Below are 25,431 nucleotides of genomic sequence, written 5' to 3'. Positions count from 1 at the left end.
GGTTGCTGAATGTAAGAATGTAGTCATGGCTGCTCTTGCATCCTGTATATGAATATAGAAAAACTTCAAAATTATTGCGATACCTTTAGCCGACATTGATTTGGCTGATTGAAGGAAAAAGTTTGTTTTGTTCTACGTTTTACAGTTGAGTGTTGAGGTACTTTAGGGACTTAATTCTTGGTTGGTTTTCATATTTTATTGTCTTAACTAGCCTTGTGGCTAATTTATCTAGTAGATACTTACGTTTTGTTGTGATCAATGTTTAAAAAAGCATTGAACACCTCGCCTTAAAATCGCCTCAAGTCGCATCTTGTTTAGCAAAATACTCATTTAGTGTACGCGACGAGGTTGAGGCGTTGCGAGGTGGTGAGAATGGCGGCTGAGGCACAACTTCAACGAGAAAGACGAGCCCTAATTTCATTTTCAACATTTTATACTCCACAAACGAACAGCACAACATGTGATCACTTATACAAATATCGTCTTTGAGCCTGATATTAAACCAAACGGTGTGTTTTCTCCTTCTAGGGATCTCATTGAATCTTTCTTCTACCACCAAACCCCACCCACCCGATGGATAGATCCAGTCCAAACCTGAAACTTTGATCTTCTCCAGCAGGTCCCAACCTCAATTTCAGTTTCTCTTCTCTTCTAACAAAGGCTGTAAGGAGGCTCTCTTCTACATGTTCTCTTTCTTTGTTACTATGTTTTTGTTAATACGCTTGGACTTTAGTCGACACGTTTGCTTGGACTTCAGTCATGTAGTGAAAGCAAAACTTTGTCTATTATCCTGATATATTTAAGATGGAGGTTTTGAGTTTCGCTTTTATGTTGGTTAGTTCAACTCTAATTTTAAAGGTATGATGTGAAAGCTTTCTTCATGGAAGCCATGGATGAACCAGATCAAGCTTCTCAGACTAGAAGTATTGAGAGAGAGAGAGAGAGAGAGAGAGAGAGTAAGCAAAACAGAATAGAGTTCTCAAACTGATTTTCTCATCTTACTCCTTTACAGAGTTTTACAATTAGAATTATATATCTCTACTAGCTAACTAACTTGTGAATTAAGTTAAGAACAGATTAACAACAATAACAACCACCCAGCTCATTAGCCAGCTCATCCTAACTAACAGACACGTGACCATCCTAACAGACACGTGCAGCATGAGTTACATTCATTCTGGCGGTTTGGGTTGTAGACTAACATGATGTGTTTGTTTGTGGGTCAAAGAATTAATAAAATATGTCACATAATTAATCAAAATTCACATTGATTTTACTGACTAGTGTACATTGTGAGACAAAAAAATTGGTATTTGGAAAACAATAATAGAATGTGCTTCGGTACTTAGTCTTAGATGGGACATTCAGTGGTAGGATCAACAGTGTTAATGAAACTGGAGTTGAGCTATTGTTCGAATTCAACGACCAAAATGCTAATTGGGCAATGTACTATTGCAAAAAATTGTTAAATTTTATATGAATGGGAATTATTTCGTGCGAGTTCATTTTTGGGATTATATGATTAATTTCCAAGGGATGTAATTTGTTGAGAATTTATCGAAAATAAAGAAGCTTCTAATTAACACACAAAAAAGGAGACATAACTCTTGTGTATATAAACTTTTATTTGTATTATTTTTAACAAATAAATCCTTTTCATATTTGACAAAAGTGAGGCTTGCAAAAATCTTGGTTAGACCTAACTAAGCAATCACCAAGGCCGACCCTGACTTTTGGGTGGCCCTAGGCTAGAAATGAAAATGAGGTCCATTTCTCTTTCATTCTTCTAAAAATAAAAAACTAACATGGAAAAAAATAATATGCAATTAAATACATTTTGGATAAATAAATATAGCTCCAGTATTGGCCATATAATCGCTGCCCCAATCTGAATATAAACAAGAATGAGGATACAAATAATTTGTACTCATTCATATTTCCTCGCTAAATAATCTATTAACAAGAATTTTTGGATAATTAAAAGAATTTCTAGTCCCTAATGGCTTTATTTCATTGATTGCTACTTTTAGCAATTAAATACTTAAATGCATGCAATTGATATTCATATATTATAGAATTTTCATTTGGACTCTTCAGAAACATTTGTAATCAGATTTGGGGCCTCTAAATGCCAAACTATTGAAATTATTCTCCTCTAAAATCATATTCTTCAACTTGGTACATATATAATATATATATAATTTGGTGCCCTATAAATGCGATGCCCATGGCCAGCACTGGCAATCACCTAAGCGAAAACAAAAACAAAAACCCAATAACCAATTGAATTATAGGGAGTCTCTAACTATATAATATCTAACATATTAATTTTAATAGATCACTCAAATGTCCACTGATTCTCCTTACGAATCTCCTCTTGTCCCTTTTTCACCATCCAGTCAAAATGTTCTTCAAAACCATCTGTCCATTTTACTGACGCATAGATAACATCAAATGGAGAAGGTAGATCGATTTGTCATGTAGTCATCATGTCATCATGTCTGTGTCTTTGTTTCACGATGTGAACAATTGTGTGGTGAAAACCATGTAAGCATGTTGATGACATTAATTCAAAGTGTTGTGAATGACTAAAACAATGATTGTTTTGTGTTGAGCTCCTGAATTATTATTTGTGTATTGAATTCATTCGCCATCCAAAAATTTCAATCTGGAATGGTAAATCTCCAGCTTCAAAACAACACAAAACAAATCTCAATTTATTATTATTTTGAGTTGAACTCTATTGCAATCCATAGAGTAACTTGGCCAATTTGCAAACTTGGGAAGAACCAATTAGAAAAGTCATTAAGTTCTTAACATAATTGGTTAATTCTGTTCATTAATCTTTTACGTAACATAATTGGTTAATTAAGATCGTCATTAACTTTGTTCCTGCATATTTTTTCGTCGTACGTCTTCTTCAGTTGCATACTAAACTGAGGCAGAACCAAAACCAGCCACCAAGTTGAAGAATCCAAATTCCAAAACCAAACAAAGAAGAGAGAATAGTGCCCAACTCAAAATAACCAAAATCCCCAAAAGCAAGACTTGTCTCGTGAATTCAATTCCCATTGCCTAATATATATATATATATAAGCTAACATGTTGAATGTAAAATTAATAGAATGGCCCTTGTATGAATGCAAATGATTTCGTGTGAGTCCAGTTTAGTTATTCTATGATTAATTTCCAAGAGATGTAATTTGTTAAGAATTTATTGACAACAAAGAAGTTTCTTAACACACAAAATAGGAGACATATAACTGTATCATTAGAAATATTTGACAAACAAGGTTTTGTAGAAATCTTGGTTACATCTGAGCAATCATCTAACAAAAAAATTAATTAAAAAAAAACAATTGAATTATAACTAGAAGAAAAATAATAGACAGAAAGTTGAATTATGTAATAATAACAAGTATGTAGGGGATCTTGTTATGTAATAATAACAGGTATGAAGGGGATCTTTAACTCTCTCACTCAAATGCCCATTGGTTCTCATTACGAACCTCCTTTTCTTCCTCTGGCGTGAAGTCATTTTTGATGTTGAAGATCTCACGAATCTCTTCAGGTGTCTTTCCATTGATCATGTCCGCCACAGTCTGGCAAGTCAAATCCAGCAGGCTCTTGACATTGAGATAGTTTGCAGCCAAGATTAAGTCAAACATAGTACTCTGGTCCACCTTCACGAACTCAACATCCCATTTCTTAATGTCCTCTTTGTTCTTCTCGCCATCAGCATCCTCTTCATGGTGCTTCTTGCAGTACTCGATCACCTTCGCTACGATGTTGCTAGTCACGTTCGGCAGAGGTATTGGGCCATCGGCGCAGTCGTCCTCCACCATGTGCTTGATGGTCTGTGACTGCATGGCCACAGCCTCCTCCACCTCAAAGATCTCACCGTCGTCGCTCTTTAGGGTTATTTTCTTCATCTCAACGGAGGCCATTGTTTTGGTCTTTGTAATTTTAACTAAGACTTTGAGTTGAGAACTTGGGAGAGTTTCTTTTTTGGCTTTGGTTGAGAGATTTGAGTTGCAAAAGTTGAGAGACTTTAGGGTGATTTTATAGCCTACCTATAACACCTTGTCCGTATAGAAAAAGGAGAGATATATTTTTTTTTTTCTCATATTAGGTAACATTCTCATACTAGGAAAAGGAAAGTGGCTGACGGCCCCTGCAACAAATAGGAAAGGGAAAGTTTTGTTTTTATTATATATTTTTTCTTCTTCGCTGTTTATTGTTATAAATCCTTTTTCATGGAGCTTGATTTTATCCAACCCTATTATTGGGCAAGATTTTGGTAGAAGATGATGGGGGCGCTTGGCCTGGCTGCACTAATTAAGGATGGGATGACATTGACCTCTTGATCTATCTTAAAGTGGCTGTTGGCTCGTTATGCGTTAACAGAGAAAGAAAAGAAAAGGAAAAAACTGGCTCAGAGACTGAAGTAATGAAATGTAAGATTGATACAACTTCAATTACTGAAATCAAGCAACGATTGGACCCCCAAAAAAAAAGAAAAAAAGAAGAAGGAAAATATAGGAAGAAACACAGCACACCTTTTAAAATAGAGTTGAGGAAACCAACAGTTAAAGTAAAACTCTAAACCTCCATGTTAATATTGAAATAGTAGCAACACATTCTCTTTCATCTCTATCAGGATAAATAATATACAAAGGTTTGATTTCTCTTACTGAAAATTCATAATACATAAGAAGTTCGGATGCTAGGCTGACCTCGGTTTCATTCAGATTGACTAAAGTCCAAGCATATTAATGTAACTATTACAGATGTTAAAGAAAATAGTTGCTAGTTGTCGCCTTCGGTAAACTCCCAATCATTGATGAAGGATAAAAGTATGAACCCTAATGCCAGACATTCTGGACAGCCTGAACCTGGTTTGCGGCTCAACCTGCAAATCATCCTCAAGGCTCTCTCCCAAAGATAACCTGCAAGGAAACATGTATCAAGAGTTACAAAACAACCCCAAGTAATTTGCCAATGCCTTGATGCGATTATTTATGTAGGTAAACTGTCTCTAGCTTGAATCGGAAACTGTTAGATAAAAATCACCAAAAAGTGAGAAAGAAAAGGTTGCAGCAGACACCAACAACTTTTACAACACCAATACAAGTAATCTCAAAAAACAAACACAAAATTACTCGACCAGCCTGGCAAACTAAGCACAAACTAAAAGAAAAGGGCAGAGACAAAGCAATGCGCTGGTAAGGATTGAAACCTCTGCAGCAAAAACATTCCTATGGTAAGTTTGGAGGCTTAGGACATGCAGCTCGTCCCATTGTCACCAAGCACACCCACATGTATGTAATTTTTGAAACTATAATAAACTAAAATGCATCCATTTAAGTAGCCTGAACAATTGACTTGTTGCATAATTCAAAGGACCTTCTAGCTCCAAAGGACATGTATTTTTTTTAAAAAGAAGCTCCAAACGACATGCTATTCTCCATCACCAAATAACCTAGTTTTATAGGAGCAGGATTAGTCATCTGATTTGACTTTTTTATATATACACTTCCACTTAAAGAAAAATCCAACTTCCTTCAAGGCTCTATATAACACAAAAGACAGCAGGGTAGCATTATCTCAACATTTGCAAAACACAAAAAGGAAGGATGATATGGCAGAGTACAATAATATGCAATACATATGTCATCCAGTCCAATAAGCATCCCAATAGCATTAGAAATGCAAAATCATGTCCAAATTCCACTCTACATAAAAGACAGAGATTCACTATTCTCACAAATTCCAAAAATCATTTTATGATGCGATGTGGATTAGTTCTCACAACAATTTGAGATTTGAAGTAGAAACACATGAGGAACACTACAACAAGCCAAAATATTTTTAACAACAAGAATGGAAGGTTCCAGAGCCAAATACTTGCAAGTTCTCAAAATTATAAATGAAAATTAGCCAATTTGAGTTCGGGTTTTAGCAATGGAATTATTTACAAAAAGGTAAAAACAAGTAGAATAGATTACAAGTATGACTTTGTCATCATAAATAGCAAGAGAGAAATGAAAACGTCAATGGAAAATGTGGAGTTTAATTATAGGACTCGAAGCAAGTGGACAGATTTTGCAAGGCCCATAAAGAATAGGGCCACTGAAGAGACATACGACCTTACTAAGATGTCCCAGGGAGGTGAAAGTGAAACTGACTTATTTATCCAAGGATGAATGGATAAACTCAGTTGAGTTCTTCATATAAGGGAAACCAAAGTCCCATGGTGGGTTTTTTGCTCTACAGAAGGCCAAAATAAGTCCCAGTTGCAATGTCTTAGGTTCTCAAAACTGCATACTCTAAATTCACGGTAACCCTTTTTTTGTAACACAACGTTGATGTGGGAACAAACCAAAAAGGTAACAAAACCAAAAATAAATGCATAAAAATATAGAGATGACGACGTTGACCATTGACTCTGGTACTGTTAACTACGACTTGAAGACAAGATGGCATTGGTCGGAGGTTGTTACGACGTTTCGCCTCATCTGCTATTACTCAACTCAACCCCTTCCGAGAGGTCGTGAACCGCGTGAACAAAAGCCACAGTCGAATACACATTTACAATAATTCCACAGGTATATACTTTTCAGAAAAAAGGCCATTAGCTTAGCTTCACAGAATTCACTGTGCCATTTCATAAAAAACTACTCATGACTGAAGAGGGAAACATGAAAAGTTTCCTCATTGTATTTAAAATTTTCAGCTGACTCAATCATGAAGTAGCAAAATATGTCAACACAATACAAACACACAAAAAGTAACCAAAAGCAGAACCAAAAGTTGCCATGTTTTGTGAAACCGATACAAAGTAAAACATATAAAAATGATACTCAGACAGTTCAAAATCTAGTTAATGTTCAATGAAAGTATTAGAAGAACTAGCATATAACAGACTTCGAGAACTGACCTCTATTTTGATTTTGAATTGAGTACGAACATTCTCAATTATTCTCCCAGGTCGTGATCTAAACACAATAGATACGAAATTAATCACAGTTCTATAAACAATAGCAAACAATGGACAAAGAATAGGACTAAACATTAGTATTGACTATTGAGTATAGTACAATAGCAAGAATCCAACATGAAGAGTACATAAAAGGGAGACCAGTTACAACATGACACAGAGGAAGGTGCTCTCACTCAAAACCGCCCCTCTCTCTTCTCTCTCATTGATCTCCCTCCCTTCGAGCAAGAGGGCTTGGGGCTGATCGGAGAAGAAGATTGGGGAAGAATTTTGTTTTAATTCTGTTCAGCTTTCATCGTCTCCCAGTCCTTGATTCTTCTCTTTTTATTCGTAAATCTTTAAATTTAGTATTGCTCTGTCTTTCATTCTGAAATAATTATTACTTAACCACAAAACTCTTTTGATGTCTAGAAAGAACAAGGAGTATCTTTCACTAGCTTCAACATGAAAAGAAATATGGCAGAAGAAATAAGTTACTGACCCCCTGAGTGGCAAATTGCTCTCGATCATCCAAAATCAAGATCACTTCATATGCATCTTCAAATGTCTCCCCAAAACTTAGAAGCGGCAAGGAAAAGACATTTGAACTTGCTTTGAAACCATCTGATCTAGACTTGGGCACAGGATGACACTAAGAAAATCAACGAGTCAATGAGCAACAACATATAACAGTAAACTCAGCAGTGTTCAACACAACTCGAAAAGGTGACTTTCAAATCTAATAAAGAAGTGCTATAGAGGTTCCTACTTCAGTGTTACAAATCTACTGCTAAAATTAGCATGTGACTATTAAAGTATGATTTTTAGTAAAACTCTGTATGGAACTATTTTGACACTTTTCAATTTGACATGATATTTTCAGATATATAACAATTCAAAAGAAGGTGTCAAACTTATTAACAAGGATCCAAAGAATCTAAGCCTAATATACGATTCATTGTTCTACGCCATAGATAAGCGTTGAGGAAGCCTCAACTGAAATTTCACAAACAAACAAATGTAGACAGTCAAATAAAATGAAATCATACAAAGGTTGTGCATAAGAAAACAAGAACTGGATTCTATACAAAGGTTGTGCATAAGAGAACCCACGCTGAACTATATAAAAGGTTCCAACAGACGATAGCTTAATTTTTCATTGCCACACTCAAGTGAGCACTTTAAACTGACATTTACAGGCAACCTGCCTTCGTGGTATTAGGTCATAACTACCTTCATGGTCTTTGGACATGCGTATCCTCTACCAACTGAAAGATATTCACAGAGTTCCAATCCATTTGCCCATTCCTTTGAAGGAAAATCCTTCAGAAGCCTAGGTTTGTTTTAATACACTTAAATCTCCTTCTATCTCTTTTTATAAAGAAAACATAAGGAAAAAGATAAATGCAACATTCAAGGGCCTTCAACAATGCTTATCAACAATAGGAGAATATTAAAAAGAAAATTAGCAAATTATCATACGGACCTGCTTCAGCTTTTAGGCTTGAGGTGTGAAAGGCACCCGATTTTACGTCAACAGATTCACCAACTGCCGCTGACAAAGCAAAAGGAAACTGTGGCTGTGCAACTTTGTCAACACTCTAAGAGACATAGTTAACCGCAGGAGAAGCTGCATCAGAATCCTTCATTGAAGTAACTTTACCCCAAAAGTTCAACATGGGAGTACCAGCATTTGACTCTTCTGCCGGGTATAGCAAAAAACTTTCATAATACAAAATGTAAAATAAAAGTACATAAGAGAACTTGGGTCATAAAGATACTTCTTCCGGAAACAAAAAATCAAGATACTTCTTCCCATTGATGTCATAAAGATAGCCACCTTGAAATCAAGAAAGAAAAAAAATAGCTTTCAAAATAAGAAAGCAAATACAATGACTGTACACAAGAGTTATTTGTATTTTCACAAAGACAACGTTAGGCCAATTCAAGGACACAACTAAGAAGTTTACATCAGACTCTTTTATAATCAAAGGATGCAAATCGACACTCTGCCACCCAACTGTGAAGGTTTGCTTCAAGATCTAACAGTCATTACATTCATGGGTTCTTGTAACTAGTAGGAAGGAATTCAAGGAGACAAAAACATATGGATAAACAGTAAATAGTGTGACAGAATTACTTTTCACAGTGGAATAGTGAAGACTCGGGGAATATGTAAAAAGGCTACAAGGATACAAGAATACAAGATGACTCATAATAAGCTTTCATGAGAAGAGAAATGCTAATTACTACAGATGCAACCAAAACTTGGTCCCTTTATCTAATGAAGCCACAAGGAAATGAAAGGGGAAAGAATAGAAAATACATATTACTTAGTACCTCATGTATGTATAGCGTAGGAAACCATTTCAATATTGTCTTCATATCAAATACCAATACCTCTACACTAGTCCAGGACATACAATATATCTAATTTCTAAATACATCCAAAATATTGATAAAGATTAGTGCCAAAAGAAATACTTCCACACCTTATCAGCATTGGTATTAGTAGCATTGCACTTATCAGCTGCTAAGCCCCATCTCAACAGAAAAGCAGCAGCAAGAACATTTTATAGATCCAGTAAGAACTTAAAGTTGAAAACAATGGCACAAGCAGAGACTCATATTTAGCCCCAGATTCCAAGCGTGAGAGTCGTCCTACTCTTTTCTAATAGATTTTAAACCTCAAACCACAGTTTTCCAATACCTTAGCCTCAATTAAGCCATAAGGAATAACAGTTAGTTGCCTGATTATTAATGCTGCCAGAAGACAGCTAGTGGCAGCTCATTATAGATCAAAGGCCATTTGATCCTTGTCATCATCTTCAAGAAGAGCACAAGCATCAGTGTAAAGTTGAATAGCTTCATCAGGTACAGAATCTTCCAGAGCTCTGTAAGATTCTGTACCTAACATATTTGCAAAACACAATAAGAAAACAAAATAAATCACGAAGGTATATTTGCAATACACACTAAACAAGAGCATTAGTGGCTCAATTTCCAAACTAGATCTCTATAAATACTGTAACAAACACCTTTTTTGTTTTTGTTTTTTTTGTTTTAGGTACATTAGAGTATTTCAGGTTGCAGATAGAGGTTGAAAGAAAACCCCCAATGCAGAATGGTAGAGAGAACTTACTGTCCCTTCAAATCCCAAAACAGCTAAGGAAGTTAAAAGGCTGTAAACTTTTGGGTTCAAAACAGTCATCACCAAAATTGAATAAAAAATTTATCAACAAATTCCCAAATTGTTTTGCAGTGGTTTCAACCCAGTCATCTCCAAAACCAATTAATACAATTTGCAGTTAGCTTGAAAGTGTATGAATTATGAAAAGTTCTTTTATGAACTAATTCCGGCAAAGGACTTAAATATTCTATCGAGGGTTAAACAATCTAGGACATTCCTTGTAAACCCACAGGAATTGAAAATCAGAAAAACCCACCAAAGCACCAAACCCGAACGCAACCCAGATATCAGAATCGAACATGCTGTCTGTGGTTGACATGGGTGATGAGCACAAGGACTGAAATGACTGCAAAAATCGGAAATTTAAGGCAAAAAACCTGAAAAAGATAGAGACTTTACTTACCCGCTTGTCTGTGCTAAGTAAAAAGTCAAATGGCAGCTTCTTATCAACAAATGTGTTATAGAACTATAATATCATAATCCACATGGGATTCGTTTGTCAGACCAGCCGTTACAAAATATACCAATTAACAACACAGGTCAATGAAGAAAGAAATGAAGACTTCTTCATTGACAGCAAAAGTGCCAGAAAGAATTGGAGGGCAAATTAGTTTCAAATTTCAAATTTTAGGAAATTCTATATATACTAAAACCCAATGCAACTAAACACTGTAGTTAAGCACAGTGAAATGACGAAAATGCCTTTCTTTTTACTGTTTTGCAAACTCATTTTTCTCATCATCACAGTGAAATCACGGTTTTGCTCTTAGTCGATTGTTTTGTGTTTTCTCTTTTTTGCCCTCTCTTTCCTTCGGATGTAACTAGCAGCTGTTTCTTCTTGAGAGGTGTCTGGTTCGATTTCAACTGGCTGATTGGAGAGTTTCATGGGTAAAGATGGGAGAGCTGGGTTGGTTCTTCGATGTCTACATCTGGAGGCTTTGACTGCTTTACATAGCTTGCTACCATAAAGAAGCTGATGTGGTTTGCTTAAAATGCTCTCCACTTAGCCTCTTCTTCTGTTCCCTATTTGCCCAGCCATACGTACTCTTCTGTTGCAAACGTTTCATCGTTTCTACAGCAAAACACCACCAATTTAATAATTGGAAATTTTGAATTAGAGATTTGTCCCTTGGTTGTCCCTTGCATCGTTTGTCTTCAGGTATGCTTCCCGTAAACTTTTTAACAGATATTTTGGTCTTCATCTGAAGAATTTGTTTGTTGGCTGGGAGATTTTTTTTGTCAAGGGACTTTCTTTCTTTTAGTGGTTTGATGTTCATTCGACAGTTGAAGGCTCTGAAAGCAAGCTAATATATAGAGTGACAGTAATTATAAATAGATGGATCATGGATCTTGGTGCAATTTTCTCTGTTTTTTTTTTTGGGCTATTTTTTATGCTGTTTTGATTCATGGGTTGGTTTTTATGTATTGTGTTTTTAGAAGTTGGACTTTTTGGAATTTGATATTGATATGGGAATTGAAAGCTTTCAGTTCAGGATAATGCTTTTTAGTGTGTGTTTTTTTTATATGTCAGTCAGAGACTCGAATCTTATCTGCATAATATTTCCCCTCCTTTCTGTTTCTTTTGGATTAAACCTGAAAAATAAAATTAAAAAACAAGTGTCCAATGCAATGCAATTGAGACTCTACTTAATGAAATTGTTCTCTGGCTTTTCCTTATCTGAAGAATGGCAATTTTCCATGGAAACAAAGGAAATTAGGATATTATATGGAAACAAAAGAAATTGTTGTGTTATGTATTGCAATACAGTTAGTGAAAGAACTTTTTCTTAATATATATATATATATATATATATATATATATCAGTCCCCTTCTATTGAGGGATCCCTCAAATAATTTTATTTGAGGGACGCCCTTTAGGGTACCCTACAATTCTTTTCTCAATAATCCAAATCATCTATTTTTTAGGTATTCATTCATAGATCATCCTTACAAAAAATTAGACAAATCGGAAACCGTTTCGACATCCAATTATGTCTTACAAAATCAATGAACACCGTGCTTTAAGAAAAGTACTAAAATTTCAATAACTTAATTGAGTGGTCACATGATATCGGATTCAAGTGATTTTTTGTAGAGATGATCTTTGAATGAGTATCTACAAAATAGACGGTTTGGATTAGTGAAATACAATCCGGAGTGGGGCCTACAAGGGGTGTCCCTCAAATAAGCTTATTTGAGGGATCCCTCAATGGAAGCTCTCTGTATATATATATATATATATATATATATATATATATATTCAATTCATAGTGGAAATAACTTTAAAGTGGGAAAAGATCATCAATTTTTAACAATGGGAATGAGATTTTTTTTTTTTTTAAAAGGTTGGCTACATATCAAAACACTGTCAAAGATGTAGCACATGTGGCACTAATGCTCTAATTGGGGATCACCGGTTGTTCAGAGCCCTGTTTTAGAATCTAAAATGTCTTTATTTTTCGCTCTTTTGATTGTTGCTTAATTTTTTTTTCAAATTGCTCCTCTGTAAATGGTTGGTTGCAGGTCACAATTATGGGCCATTGAACTAATTTTCAGAAACAAATTGATCACATTGGCCTAACTAATTAAATAGTGTTTGATTTTATCGAATTTGTTTTTTATAGAACATTTGGTACTGGTCTACACTGTCTTGCATGCATATGGGTTTTGAAATGAGTTGTGATGTGTTTATTTAGTTTTCTCTTTATGGTGTTGGTTACTTTTCAACCAATTAACATGTGATTCTCCTCTCAAGGATTTTGAAAAGAAACCAGTCTTCACTTTGTATCATCATATTTTCATGTTTTCAATTGTTTGTGTAAGAAAAGGAAATGAAACAAAAAGTATAGTTTCTGTTGGGTTCAATACCAAAATCAGTATTGAAACAGATTAATTAATTGAGACTGTCTTATCTCACAAGCAAAACCAAAATTATATTTATTAACCTAATTTTTTTTTTTCTGTCTTTGTATAGCTGTTGTGATCCTGCTTTTGTGTGGCTGTTTTTCAAAGTGCTTGATAGCTTCTTTGACTACAGGTTAGTGTTTCATCCATTTTTCAAAAGACTGCATGCATGGTGGCTGTAGTTTATTGATTGCCAAATATTATGACAATTGAAAATTCTCATTTCTGTGGTTCTGTCAATATCACGGTGCATTTGCTTTGCTTAATTACAGTTTAGGTGTGATTGATAATTTAAAATTTTATAAATGCATGTTTTTTCTCCTTTCCAGTTATCAATCTGTTGCTTGGGGTTTTAAATTTCTGTGCATAATGAGTAAAAGGACTAGAGACAGCAAACGAAATTAGATGATGCAAGAAGCTCATAGTTTTGCCATTTCAAATGGTATAGAAATCTCTTATGAAAGTGTTTGTCTTGCTGATGATAAACATAAAACCAGAGAAGAAAATGTGTCAGATTCTGACAATTTACCAATTATCGGTTAGAAGAAGAAAAAAGCCAGGGCAGTTCCAAAATTGCCTCTCCTACTTCCACATCAGATTTTATACTCTTTCCTTTTCAATTCATTCATCTCATTAACGTACACATTACATACATAATATTTCATTGTTCACAGCTTAGTTCCCCACTCAATTTCTCTATATTAAGTGGTAGTTGATTGCATTGAATTTGGGCAAAGTTTCCTTTCTCATAATTGTCTTCAATTATGATTCAATTTTTAAGAAAATTTATCAACTCTCTTTTAAAATATGATTTTTCTCAAACGTCTTTTAGAATGCAATTTGGTTTCATTCCTTTGAGCCAATGTGTTTGATTTTAAAGCATTTGCCTTGCATAAATTTTTGTGGTTTACACAAGTGATGTACATATATTTCAATTCTCCCTGATTCTAATATTTTAGTCACTTGAAATTTTTGTTCATATTAAGAAACTTCCCTGTTTTTAGAAGTTGGGGTATGGAAATTTGATAACTTCAATAAATATATAAATTTATTTACTCTTTTTAATTAATTATTAAAAATTTATTTATTTTCGTATTTTTTTGGAGCTCCCATATGAACTGACTTTCAATTACATTTTTCAAATTTGAAACATCATTATTAAATGTTTTAAATGTAATTAACAAAACTATAACCTATAGCGTCTTATCTCTACCTTTATTCTGCTTCTATAGCTTACTTCTCCACTAGATTATCTTACTTCTATAACAAATTTGCTCATTAGTTCACTAGATCATCTTATTTCTGTTTATAGGTTATTAGGTATTTTTAGATCATTTAAATTGTGGTTTGTTCAGTTTTTGTTGTTAGCCTTAATTCTATAACAATAGCCATTGTCTTTGCTCAAATTTTCTCATTTGTTGACACTAACAGCTACCGTTTACCAAGTTTATACCAACAGAGTCAACACCCCTTAATTTGATTCTATTAAAATTGTCACAATTGTTTTCAGTTTATTTTCAATTGATTCAATAAAATTGACCTTATACTTTTATCCATCAGATTAATCGAATGCTTGATTTATGTAAATTGTTATTTCTCTGGTTTACTTTTTTAACTTAATTCTATCATAATAATTAACGCTTGCCATTTTCCGACTTTAAAACCTCTTGAATGGAGAAGAAGGAACATCAGCCGGCTACACAACAAATGCAGCAACAGCTAGATGCCCTTGCAAGAAACATCAAAAAAGAAAAATTCATGTCCACCACCCATTAAAATATAGATAAACGCATGTACAAGTTTTTTTGGAACAATATGCAGCTCAATGCTGCTCATATTTTGATGTTTTAATAACTGCTTGATATATTAAAATATGCATAATATTTTAACATAACAAGCAGCATATAAAACAGGTTAGTTTATTTTTTACAACTTAAGCTTGCCAAACTAAGCATGATGGCACTGTTTAGATCTCAATTTATATATAAATAGGGCCAGTATTTTAACATAACAAGCAGCACATATATCATCTTATTAATTTGTTTTTTGTAACTTAAACATACTAAACTAAGCATGATGCTACTATTTAGATCTCAATATACATATAAACAAAGCCATATTTCCTACATATTTTTACGACTTTATACACATTGGACGCAATTTCAAAACCCACAGCATTGCACGGGTGCCCTTGCTAGTACATATATAAAATAGGAATACATTAACGTACAGTCTTACCAAAAACAAATTAGCACAGTTCTTAAACCGAGCTGAGCTTTTTTTCGCTGACTGGCTCTCTTCTTCTTTCTCTCGCCGTTGGCTCTGTCAATCGGCTACTTCCACCAGATCTTCACGCTCTCTTCTTCACCTCACCAAGCCACTTCCACCAGACCTTAAAAGGTATTTTCTTTTTCAAAATGGGTTTCAAATTTCTTGGCTTTAGGCATTGTTGTGAATGTAGTAAGCCTATGAGCTGTCGATTTCATAAGAAAATGCCCAAATTTTTCATGTCATAAGGTCTACCCAATAGATGAGTTTACTGTTTTTGTCTATTGTCGAACGTTATGTTTAGTCTGTTTAGTTTCTATATGTTTCATGGACTTGTTTCATTGTGTTTCACCCTTTCGGATTATTTCTAATAAGTTTTTGCCTACAAGTGCATTTAATTCTGAAGTTCTCTGAAATTCTTTGCAACTTTCCATAACCTTTAAAATTCATGATCTCTTTTTCATCATAAGATGTTTTTTGTGTTTTATTTGTACTGTTGGGTATGTTTTCATTAGTATTATGATTGTTTTTGCAGATAATTTCTTTGTTAATTTCCAGTTGATGAAATGGGAGAACCTCAAATGGAAGATCTATCCACATCAAATCCCGTGATTGAACTGGAAGGGGATGAATTTTGGCCACTTTCTGGGAAACCCTTTTTCGATGTGGTTCTGACGAAAACAAGTATCAAACCCATGTGCCAACTGGTAAATAATCCCCTAATTTCTCATGTTTAAATGGTGGTGAGACTTCCTTCTATGTCAATTTCTTAACTATTGGTGCCAGTCTACATGATCATAGTTGTCAATTGACCATTGCAATGAAGTAACAATTTGTTTGATGAGCATAATATATGGGCAATTTGCACATACGTCTTAGTTTTAAATAAAGAGTTGCCTTGTTTAAGCGAAAAATAATTTAGCTACTGTTGAAACTTTCTTTTTCTTTGCAACTGTAGGCAATAATGTTGTGCATTGCTAATTCACTAATTTGGGATTATCATTTTCTTTTCTTTAATTAGTCTAATTCGTTGAAACAATCATTTGTTTGAGCAGGTGGTCCCAGGCAAATTTAGTGCAACACTACCTTCCTGTTCAATCCCTACGGTTCTCACATTTCGGGGCAAGAACTGGGAGATGACATATCATGGGTCATCCAATTATAAAAGGCTTGATAACTGGAAAGCGTTTGCCATTGACAACAATTTGAAGGTTGGAGATGCATGTGTGTTTGAACAACTGGAGTGCAGCAGTACTAGGCTAGTATTCAGAGTCCAAATTCTCAGAGGTGACATCCCATCAGAATTTCTAGACAAGCTTGATGGTGATAATGTAGATGCACCAATTGTTCTCGAATAGTATATGCCGTATTGTCTTTTACTGGATGTTGTCAATTTCCCGAATGAGGTTACTTTCGGAAGCTAATATGATTTGAATTTGATGGAACTCAAGCAGAGCCTATTAAGGATGCGATAATTGTATGATTTTGAGTCCATGTGTTCCAGTCTAGGAGTTATGGTGTCATTTGACACAATACTTAAGTAACATGAGTATCTATTACTGTTTGGATACCTTTAAAGAATGTAATTTAGTAGCGTACTTTCTAACAAACATCCTCTTTAATAATTTCGTACCATTCAACTGTCATGCTGCTCAAAATGCATCAAATAACTTGAGGAATGATTTCTGAAGGTCTCATAATCGATGATGGTAATTGTATTGTCTGTTTTTTTGATGAGTGAGATTTAAAGCAAAAAACGAAAAAAGAAAGAAAAAAAAGAAAAGAAAAGACTTTACTTACCCGTTTGTCTGATGTGGGAGTTGGAGATGGAGAAACAAGCAAGGGAGAGCCAGAGAGAGGTTTAGAGCAGTAAGGATAAGCCCAATACATTTGCAAAACACAATAAGGAGGATGATATGGCAGAGTACAATAATATGCAATATGCAGAACTCAAATTCCAAATTTCTTCACAAATGTGTTAGTTTAACAATTCTTGACAAGAGCAAATAAGCAGAGTAAAGTTGTCTCCTGAGGTGTAAATATGTTATGTCAGGCTAAATCCATGAGATAAATAAATTCTATTTAAGCATCCCAATAGCATCAGAAATGCAAAATCATATCCAAACTCCACTCCATATAAAAGACAAAGATTTAACTGACAACCATTTCACCATAACTTGATTAATACAAACTCAAATAAACAAAGGAGCCAAACAAAATATACATTACCATGTCCAAATTAATAAGTTTCCTGGCGAGCCTGATGATCTGCACCTATTTCATCTGCATATATCTACAAGGAAATAAACCAAATTAATAGGTTTACATTTACCCCTCGGCCCATTGTAAGACTTGGAAATCATTAGAGGGGTAGTGCAATAAAATCAAATTAAATTCCCGATCGAATATGTTCCTCCCCATAAAAGTAATTCTCCAATCCAAATATCTTAACAATACATCTTCATTGCAAATTTCATATTTAAATGATGAACCAAACTTAAATGTGATTCGATCAATGACAACATACAAATAATATAAGTATAATATAAACAATATAATATAATTATAATAAAAATAATATAAGTATAATATAAGTCATGAAATCAACAAGCTATAAGTTATAGCTGTAACTACTATGGTATAGGGCTTGTTTCGTTCAATGAAAATTGTGAGAGGGGACATATTCCCAATACGTCAAGTACACTTAAGTCATATTTAGTCTTATTCAAGCCTCTACACTTGAAGTCCCAATACAAATTTTTTTTTTTTCTTTTCTGAAACGACGTTTGTATAGAGGCTTTCACTCTATAAGGGTGGTAGCCCTCTCCATTGGAAGTTAAGTGCACACCTACTCTAATAGTAGCTCTCACCTAGTCCCTAATGGGTAGCCCTCTCCATATTTACTAAATTGGTGTACTAGCTTCACAATAAAAACTCATAAGAACACAAAAGAGAAGCAAGAAACACATAAAAACTCATATATGCCAGTGCTAAACACAGAAAAACAATATGCTCAAGAACTATCCACTTTCCCCCCAATACTGAGCATACGATGCAGTTCCTTCGTTGCACACTCAGTACTGGACTCAATACTGAGCATACGACATAGAGTCCTGGTCGCATCCTTAGCGGAGTGGCAAGAAGGGCACCACTGGTCCCGAGTGGAGGCCGGAGATGTCGACTCCACCGCCACAAAATGTGGCAAGGGCAGTGAATATGGCGGCAGGGAGTTACCTTTAGGTAGCAAGGGCCCGCCCAATACTCAAGTATTCATATCGAGAACTTACCTTTGTGACTCTGCCTCGGCCTCCCCATCTGAGAAGAGAAGAATGTTGGACGCAACGCCTTCGAGGACTGCTGTCGTGAGCTATGGCCACCACTGGTTTATTGGGATAAATAATTACCCTCGAAACTCATCCTTCGCCCAAGAATAGAAGAATGCTGGATGCAACGCCTTCGAGGACTACCATCGTGAGCTATGGCCACCACTGGTTTACTGGGATAAAGAATTACCCCCGAAACTCATCCTTCGCCCAAGATGACAAGAATAGACGCAACGCCTTCGAGGACTACCGTCGTGAACTATGGCCACCACTGGTTATTGAGATAAAGAAGTATCCCTGAAACTCATCAAGATTGTTGCTAGGCTAATCTTGCTACGCATAATCAAGACTGTTGCTACGCAGATAAAGGAAAAGTGAAACGCTTGAAAACCCCAAAATACCCTAGATAAAAAGAAAGAGACTAGTCTCATTTTTACGCATCCAATGGTTTAGAACACACCACCATCCCTCATCCAATTTACTAGGAAACCATATTTTAGTTTTAAAAAAGAATAATGCTACTCTTACCATATTTGTATACCACATTTTTATACCACATGATGTGGCAAATGAGGTGGACAACCACATTAATTAAAATTATTTAATATTTTCTTTTCTTTTATGATTCATTAACACTTTTAAAAAATTATTAATTAAACTTTCTTTATTAAAATACACTTCATTAATTTAATTGATGTGATATATGATATAGACATGCCACATCATGTGGTATAGAAATGTGGGATAAAAATGTGGTAAGTGTAGCATTAAAAGTTCATGTCACTTTATACTCCAACAAAAAAAAAAAATCGCTTTTACACAAATGATGATCTTATATGTAGTCATTTCATTTTACCTTTGTATCATTACTAAAATATGAAGCGGCTATAATACGTATAAAATATCTAAGTTTATTATTCAATAACTTTCTTTAAAACATACGGTAAAAAATTCGATCATTTGATAAAAATGTAAATTTATTTATTCTGTTTTTGTAATTTGTAGCCTTTTTTTTCTTTCTGTAATACGTGAAATTCCAAATAAAATTGGCGAATAATAAGTGTATTATTGTAAAATATTTGAAAAATATTATTGTCTTATTTGTGAAAATAATGCATGAGTACGTGCATAATGCTCGAATCGTACGTTTGAGCTCAATAATATACAATTTTGTTCCTATTTTTCAAAAGCATACGACAAACAATAATTTTTTATTATTAATAGGTACGTATGCATATCATACGTGTATTAACTAACTGTGTTATGTGGAGGAAACTGACATTTTTACCTTTATGTCAACGTACTGGGTCAAGAAATTAACCAGTAAATATTTAAATAGTATAGCCATGCGGCTATACTATTTATTTAAAAACTAAGAAAACGGGACCCAATATAGCCGTGTGGTTATACTCTTTAAATATATTATATTTACAAAGTATAACCGTGCGGCTATACAATTTATAAAAAGGACCCGCCTAGCGCCTAAGTGCCCTCTTTTTTTTTTTCCTTTTTTTTATATGAGTATAAATCCGCGACTATACTATTAATTATTTTAAAAATATATATTTTAAAGGCACCGCAGTATAGCCGCAACGATTGGTTTAGCTTCTGTATTTTTGGTAATAAAAACTGCAGCTAACATTTTTTCTGCCATATCAATTAAAATGTGGGATATTTTTTGTCAGAAAGTAATTATTTTGTTTGGTGTTGGTTGTTAAACAAAAAAAGAAGAAGATTTGTTTGGGGTTTTATGATTTTATCCTTTTGATTTGTAACAGATTACAAATTGTTCAAAAAATGGGGATAATATTACTTTTGTTCATAATACCATAGTACTTTTTCTCAAATACCTTTCATTATAAATTCATTTTCATAGTTCCTCATTCCCAAATTCTCATTGCATTCTCCCTAATTTAGGAAATTGTGCATCTAACTCCTATACAGATGACTGTAGCACTTCGAATGCAGGATAACTGCTCTTAACTACTTGAGCTAACATACACTTACTTTATTGATTTCTAATTATTGTAACAATAAGAGAGTAGAGAAAGAGAGGCATAATTGAAGAAGCATTTTCGCATTCCATTAAAACTTATCGCTTCCTAAAAGTTCCTCTGTAATTTGATGATAATAGAGCATGATACAGAAACTAGCAATGAACGAGGTAATATATTATAAAACCATTGATTTTTTCCATCATTATACATTTGTAAACATTATTGAGTTGAGATGACCCTCTCAGTTTCTCAAATTATGAACTCTTTAGGAGTAAATATCAAAACAAGTAAATAGTACTTTAAATTTTGTTTCCTCTCAAAAAGCTATTTATTCAATAAATTTTTTATTACATGTAGCATGAGATGATCCATGCATGGTTACAAAAGTTCGAACACAAGATTAAGTTTTTTAAAAAATTATTTTAGCTATTTTTTCCTCGTAAGTGTGAAGAAATTAGATAGATCAGTGTGTGAAGGTATTTGTGAAGTGATGGGACACTTGTGTTTGGAATGGTTTGTGATGAGGGGAAGAATAATTTGCACTCTTACTGGCTCATGTATGTATGGAAATTATTTTGTGTGAGTACAGTTTGGGAAGTTCAGTAAATTATTATTATATGATTAACGGGGATACGGCTCTTGACGCCACCTTGGAGGGCATTGTTTTTGACATTTGGGAGCAGGACATGAGGGTACTCGCTTTGCCACTCGTTCTAGAGGTTCCCATGTTTGGGATGTGATTTGGCCACATTGGCGGTTTAATGTACTAGCTGGGGATGCAAACCCTTTATTTACGTCTATGAATAAAATTTCCCGAATTTTGGCACCCAAAAAAAGGAAAGTTAATTATTATATGATTAATTTCTAAGATATGTAATATGTTAAGAATTTATCAAGAAAAAAGAAAAAAGGTATGTAGGGGTTGTCTAACTCTCTCACTCAAATGCCCACTCATTCTCGATGTTGAAGATCACACGGATCTCTTCAGGTATCTTGTCCTTGATCATGTCCGCCACAGCCTGGCAAGTCAAATCCAGTAGGCTCTTGATGTCCAGATAGTTTGCAGCCAAGATTAAGTCAAACAGCTTGCTTAGGTCCACCTTCACGAACTCAGCATCCCAGCTCTTGAGACTCTCTTTGTTCTTGACATCGGCATCCTCTTCATGGTGCTTCTTGCAGTACTCGATCACCTTCGCTAGGGCGCTGCTGGTCACATTTGACAGAGGTATCGCGTCATTGACACAGTCGTCCTCCACCATGTGCTTGATGGTTTGTGACCGCATGGCCACAGCCACCTCCACCTCGAAGGTTTGGTTGTCGTCGCTCTTTAGGATTATCTTCTTCATCTCGTCAGAGGCCATTGTTTTGATCTTTGTGATATTAACTAAGTCTTTAAGTTGAAAACTTAGGAGAGTTTTTCTTTTCTGACTTTGGAAGTTGAAGAGTTGAGTGATTTGAGTTTCAAAGACTTGGCATGATTTTATAGCCTGCTCATAACACCTTGTCCAAGTGGGAAAAGGAGACAATTTTTTTTCTCTCCTATTAGGAAACATTCTTATATTAGGAAAAGGAATGGGCTGATGATGGCTCCTTTTTCAAAAAGGAAAGGGAAAGTTTTTATATTTTGCGATTTATTGTCGTAGATATTTTTCATACAGCTTAACTAAAGTAACTTTTGATTTTGTTCAATCATATATTGTGATAATTCCTTTTTCCCCCGATAGGCAAAACCCCATGACAAAATTTAGAAGACGTGTTAGGATGCTGGCTAGTTTCACACATGCATCATGCAGAAACATAAAGCCTACAACACCTGACTCTTTGGGGCAGATTTTGCATTTTGGTAGAAGATGATATGGATGAGATGAGATTAAACTCTTGACCTATCTTAATCGTATGACATATTTTCGTACATTTTCTTACCATTTTACTAACCCTAATGGCTTAGCTGCAGGCGCACTTTCCATTCATAAACAAGAAAGTAAACAATATGGCTTGAAACAAGCTTAGTCAAGCTACTCAAATGTAAGATTGATACCGTTTCAATTTCTGGAATTCAAGCAATAGCTGGAGAATAAACAAGAAACTCAAATGAATTACATCCAATTACTGTTTTACAATGCCGACTTTTTGTCTCACAATGTACCACTAGTCAGTAAAATAAGATTTTGATTATTTATGCGACATTTTTTACTAATTCTTTTACCCACCAGCACACCTCAACATTAAAAGTAAAACTCAAACCCTCCATATCCATATTCATCTGTACAAGAGCTCTTACTCAAAATTCATAATTTTAGCCTCCTGATTATTCTAGTACATGACTGAACTTCTATGCTAGGTGAACCTCGGTTTCGTTCAGATCTCGTCTAAACTCCAAACATAGTAATGTAATTCTTAAATACATGAAACAAAAATAGGCTCTCGTTATCTCATTTGGTAAACCCCCAATCATTACAACATGAGCTCTGACCCACTATTACAGTGATTTCGAGTTTTAGCATCCTTATAGTATGTGTATATTATCGCCCTCACAATAGGAAACTTAAGTGAGACTGAAAACCTCCACCTTGTAAGGGGAGTCAACTCTTATTACATCAAATATTCCCCCTTCTCTGACGCATCGAATCCATAATTGATTATGTTTCTGGTCTGACTTTACTCTTACCTAATAGGTTTTGTTTCCTTGTAATATATACTGATGTAATTTAGCTCTAGTTCTTTCCCTTATTGAGTCAACGGAATTATTTACACAGCCTTCTATGTTCTTTATGTTTGACCAATATGGTTGTCAATGTCATGAGGGTTTTCCCATCCCAACCAAGCTACCTGCATGAAAAAGGAAAAAGAAACTTTCCCTTTCCAACTTTCTTTTCCTAGTATAACAAGAGATTTCCTAAAACGAGAAAAAAATATAGAAAATATTTCTCTCCTCCTTTTCCTGCATCGACAAGGTGGTAGCATTATATATATAGGCTATAAAATCACTCAAACCCTCCAACTTTCAAAGCGAAAACAAAAACTCTCCCAAACCCAAGTTCCTCTTGCTCATATCCATGGCCTCCTTCCTCTTCCTCCCTCTCCTCTCCCTCACGCTCTTCCTCTCTCTCACCTCCGCCGCCCGCAACCTTCAACCCCGCAGGCACGTCACCGTCCCCGTCCCTCTGATCCAGCAAGTCTGCAAAGCCACGCGATTTCCCGACACTTGTCAGGCGTCCTTAGCCGGGCTCGTCACTGACCCAAACACCACCCCAATTCAAGCCATCCAATCCGCCATCCAGGTCTCCACCGATAGCCTCCACAAGGCGCAGAAGATGGTGAAGGCTATCCTAGACTCGTCTGCAGGCAACCAAAACCGCACCACCGCTGCTAACAATTGCCTCGACGACCTCGGGAACTCCCAGTACCGAATTTCTCTCACCACCGACGGCCTGTCACGTGGAAGCATTAAAAACGCACGTGCCTCGATGAGCGCCGCGCTGCTGTACCAATACGGCTGCTGGTCGGGCCTCAAGTACGCCAACGACACCCAGATGGTCAACGAGACCATGTCTTTTCTCGACTCGCTGGTCGGAAAGTCCAGCAACGCCCTCAGCATGATGTTCTCGTACGACAACTTCGGAAACGACACCAAGTTGTGGGCCCCTCCTAAGACCGAGCGCGAAGGGTTCTGGGAGCGGGTCGAGGGCAGAGGGTCAGGCCAGGGGGTTCGGGGCGGAGTGCCGTTGAATTTAACGGCGGACGTGACGGTGTGCAAGGAGAAGTATGAGAAATGCTACAGGACGGTTCAGAGGGCCGTGAACGCCGCACCGGATAATGCGGGAGAGAAGAAGTTCGTGATCCGCATAAAGGCTGGGGTGTACGACGAGATTGTGAGGGTGCCCTTAGAGAAGCGGAACGTGGTGTTTTTGGGTGACGGGATTGGCAAAACGGTAATTACAGGGTCGTTGAATGTGGGCATGCCCGGAATCTCCACGTACAATTCTGCCACAGTCGGTAGGTTATTTGCATAACTTTTTATTTATATTTATTACATGTTTTTATTATGCTTTGAAAGTAAGGTTCTGATTGTTTCTTATTATTTTTCAGGTGTTCTTGGAGATGGGTTCATGGCCAGTGGTCTCACAATCCAGAACACAGCAGGTCCTGATGTCCACCAAGCAGTAGCCTTTAGATCAGACAGTGATCTCTCTGTGATTGAGAACTGTGAATTCTTAGGCAACCAGGACACTCTCTACGCACACGGCAACCGCCAGTTCTACAAGTCATGCAACATCCAAGGCAACGTCGATTTCATCTTCGGAAACTCAGCTGCGGTTTTCCAAGACTGCAACATCCTCATCCGCCCTCGACAACTAAACCCCGAGAACGGCGAAAGTAGCACCGTCACAGCTCACGGCAGAACAGACCCTGCACAATCAACTGGTTTCGTATTTCAGAACTGCTTGATCAATGGCACCGAAGAGTTCATGAAGCTGTATCAAAACAACCCCGAAGTGCACAAGAGCTACTTGGGGAGGCCATGGAAGGAGTATTCAAGGACAGTTTTTATAAACTGTACCATGGAAGCTCTTCTTTCCCCAGATGGGTGGATGACTTGGAGTGAGGATTTTGCTTTGAGCACCCTTTTTTATGGGGAGTTTGGTAATTCTGGAGCTGGTTCTGATTTTTCCAAGAGAGCGCCCTTTAGTAGCAAGATCCCATCTGAGCATGTTAATGCATATTCTGTGCAGAATTTTATTCAGGGAAATGAGTGGATTTCAACATGA

The 25,431-nt window shown here is 35.8% G+C and overlaps 4 protein-coding genes and 2 long non-coding RNA genes across 10 annotated transcripts; 2 read left to right on the top strand and 4 right to left on the bottom strand.

Annotated features, from left to right (window-relative positions):
* LOC18787479 (SKP1-like protein 1B) lies at positions 3,111–3,947 on the bottom strand. The gene has a single exon (XM_007219334.2). The coding sequence runs from the start codon at positions 3,945–3,947 to the stop codon at positions 3,477–3,479; it is 471 nt and encodes a 156-aa protein (XP_007219396.1). The 3' UTR covers positions 3,111–3,476.
* LOC109947222 lies at positions 4,590–10,882 on the bottom strand. Its single transcript, XR_002270184.1, has 4 exons — positions 8,466–10,882; positions 7,482–7,631; positions 6,941–6,998; positions 4,590–4,949 (listed from the first exon to the last, which is right to left on the bottom strand). It is a non-coding gene; the product is annotated as an uncharacterized LOC109947222 (long non-coding RNA).
* Positions 11,026–16,974, top strand: LOC18785669 (B3 domain-containing protein Os04g0386900). 5 transcript variants are annotated; one of them, XM_020557130.1, is made up of 5 exons: positions 11,026–11,328; positions 13,145–13,207; positions 15,421–15,474; positions 15,901–16,049; positions 16,398–16,974. In XM_020557130.1, the coding sequence occupies exons 4-5, from the start codon at positions 15,909–15,911 to the stop codon at positions 16,698–16,700; spliced, it is 444 nt and encodes a 147-aa protein (XP_020412719.1). In that variant the 5' UTR covers positions 11,026–11,328; positions 13,145–13,207; positions 15,421–15,474; positions 15,901–15,908; the 3' UTR covers positions 16,701–16,974. The 5 variants fall into 5 exon arrangements, with proteins under 5 accessions (XP_020412719.1, XP_020412720.1, XP_020412718.1 ...); XM_020557129.1 differs by having other exon boundaries at positions 11,027–11,328; positions 15,878–16,049; XM_020557131.1 differs by lacking the exon at positions 15,421–15,474.
* Positions 17,482–19,091, bottom strand: LOC109947223. Its single transcript, XR_002270185.1, has 2 exons — positions 18,630–19,091; positions 17,482–17,635 (listed from the first exon to the last, which is right to left on the bottom strand). It is a non-coding gene; the product is annotated as an uncharacterized LOC109947223 (long non-coding RNA).
* On the bottom strand, positions 21,598–22,023 carry LOC18786098 (SKP1-like protein 11). Its single transcript, XM_007219058.1, has one exon. It carries the CDS (start codon positions 22,021–22,023, stop codon positions 21,598–21,600), a length of 426 nt encoding a protein of 141 aa, XP_007219120.1.
* Positions 23,486–25,431, top strand: LOC18787625 (probable pectinesterase/pectinesterase inhibitor 51). The gene is made up of 2 exons (XM_007219487.2): positions 23,486–24,658; positions 24,752–25,431. Exons 1-2 carry the CDS (start codon positions 23,719–23,721, stop codon positions 25,429–25,431), a joined length of 1,620 nt encoding a protein of 539 aa, XP_007219549.1. The 5' UTR covers positions 23,486–23,718.

This window comes from Prunus persica, chromosome G2 (assembly GCF_000346465.2).
Source record: "Prunus persica cultivar Lovell chromosome G2, Prunus_persica_NCBIv2, whole genome shotgun sequence".
Lineage (NCBI taxonomy): Eukaryota > Viridiplantae > Streptophyta > Magnoliopsida > Rosales > Rosaceae > Prunus > Prunus persica.
The sequence above is the reverse complement of the archived record's forward strand: the minus strand, read 5'-3'. Positions and strand labels throughout refer to the sequence as shown.

Bases quoted from the DNA above. Each gene is read 5' to 3' on its own strand.
- LOC18787479 (XM_007219334.2), bottom strand. From the start codon at position 3,947: ATGGCCTCCGTTGAGATGAAGAAAATAACCCTAAAGAGCGACGACGGT.
- LOC18785669 (XM_020557131.1), top strand. From the start codon at position 15,909: ATGGGAGAACCTCAAATGGAAGATCTATCCACATCAAATCCCGTGATT. The intron at 16,050-16,397 runs GTAAATAATCCC...TTGTTTGAGCAG, and splicing joins TCAAACCCATGTGCCAACTG to GTGGTCCCAGGCAAATTTAG.
- LOC18786098 (XM_007219058.1), bottom strand. From the start codon at position 22,023: ATGGCCTCTGACGAGATGAAGAAGATAATCCTAAAGAGCGACGACAAC.
- LOC18787625 (XM_007219487.2), top strand. From the start codon at position 23,719: ATGGCCTCCTTCCTCTTCCTCCCTCTCCTCTCCCTCACGCTCTTCCTC. The intron at 24,659-24,751 runs GTAGGTTATTTG...ATTATTTTTCAG, and splicing joins GTACAATTCTGCCACAGTCG to GTGTTCTTGGAGATGGGTTC.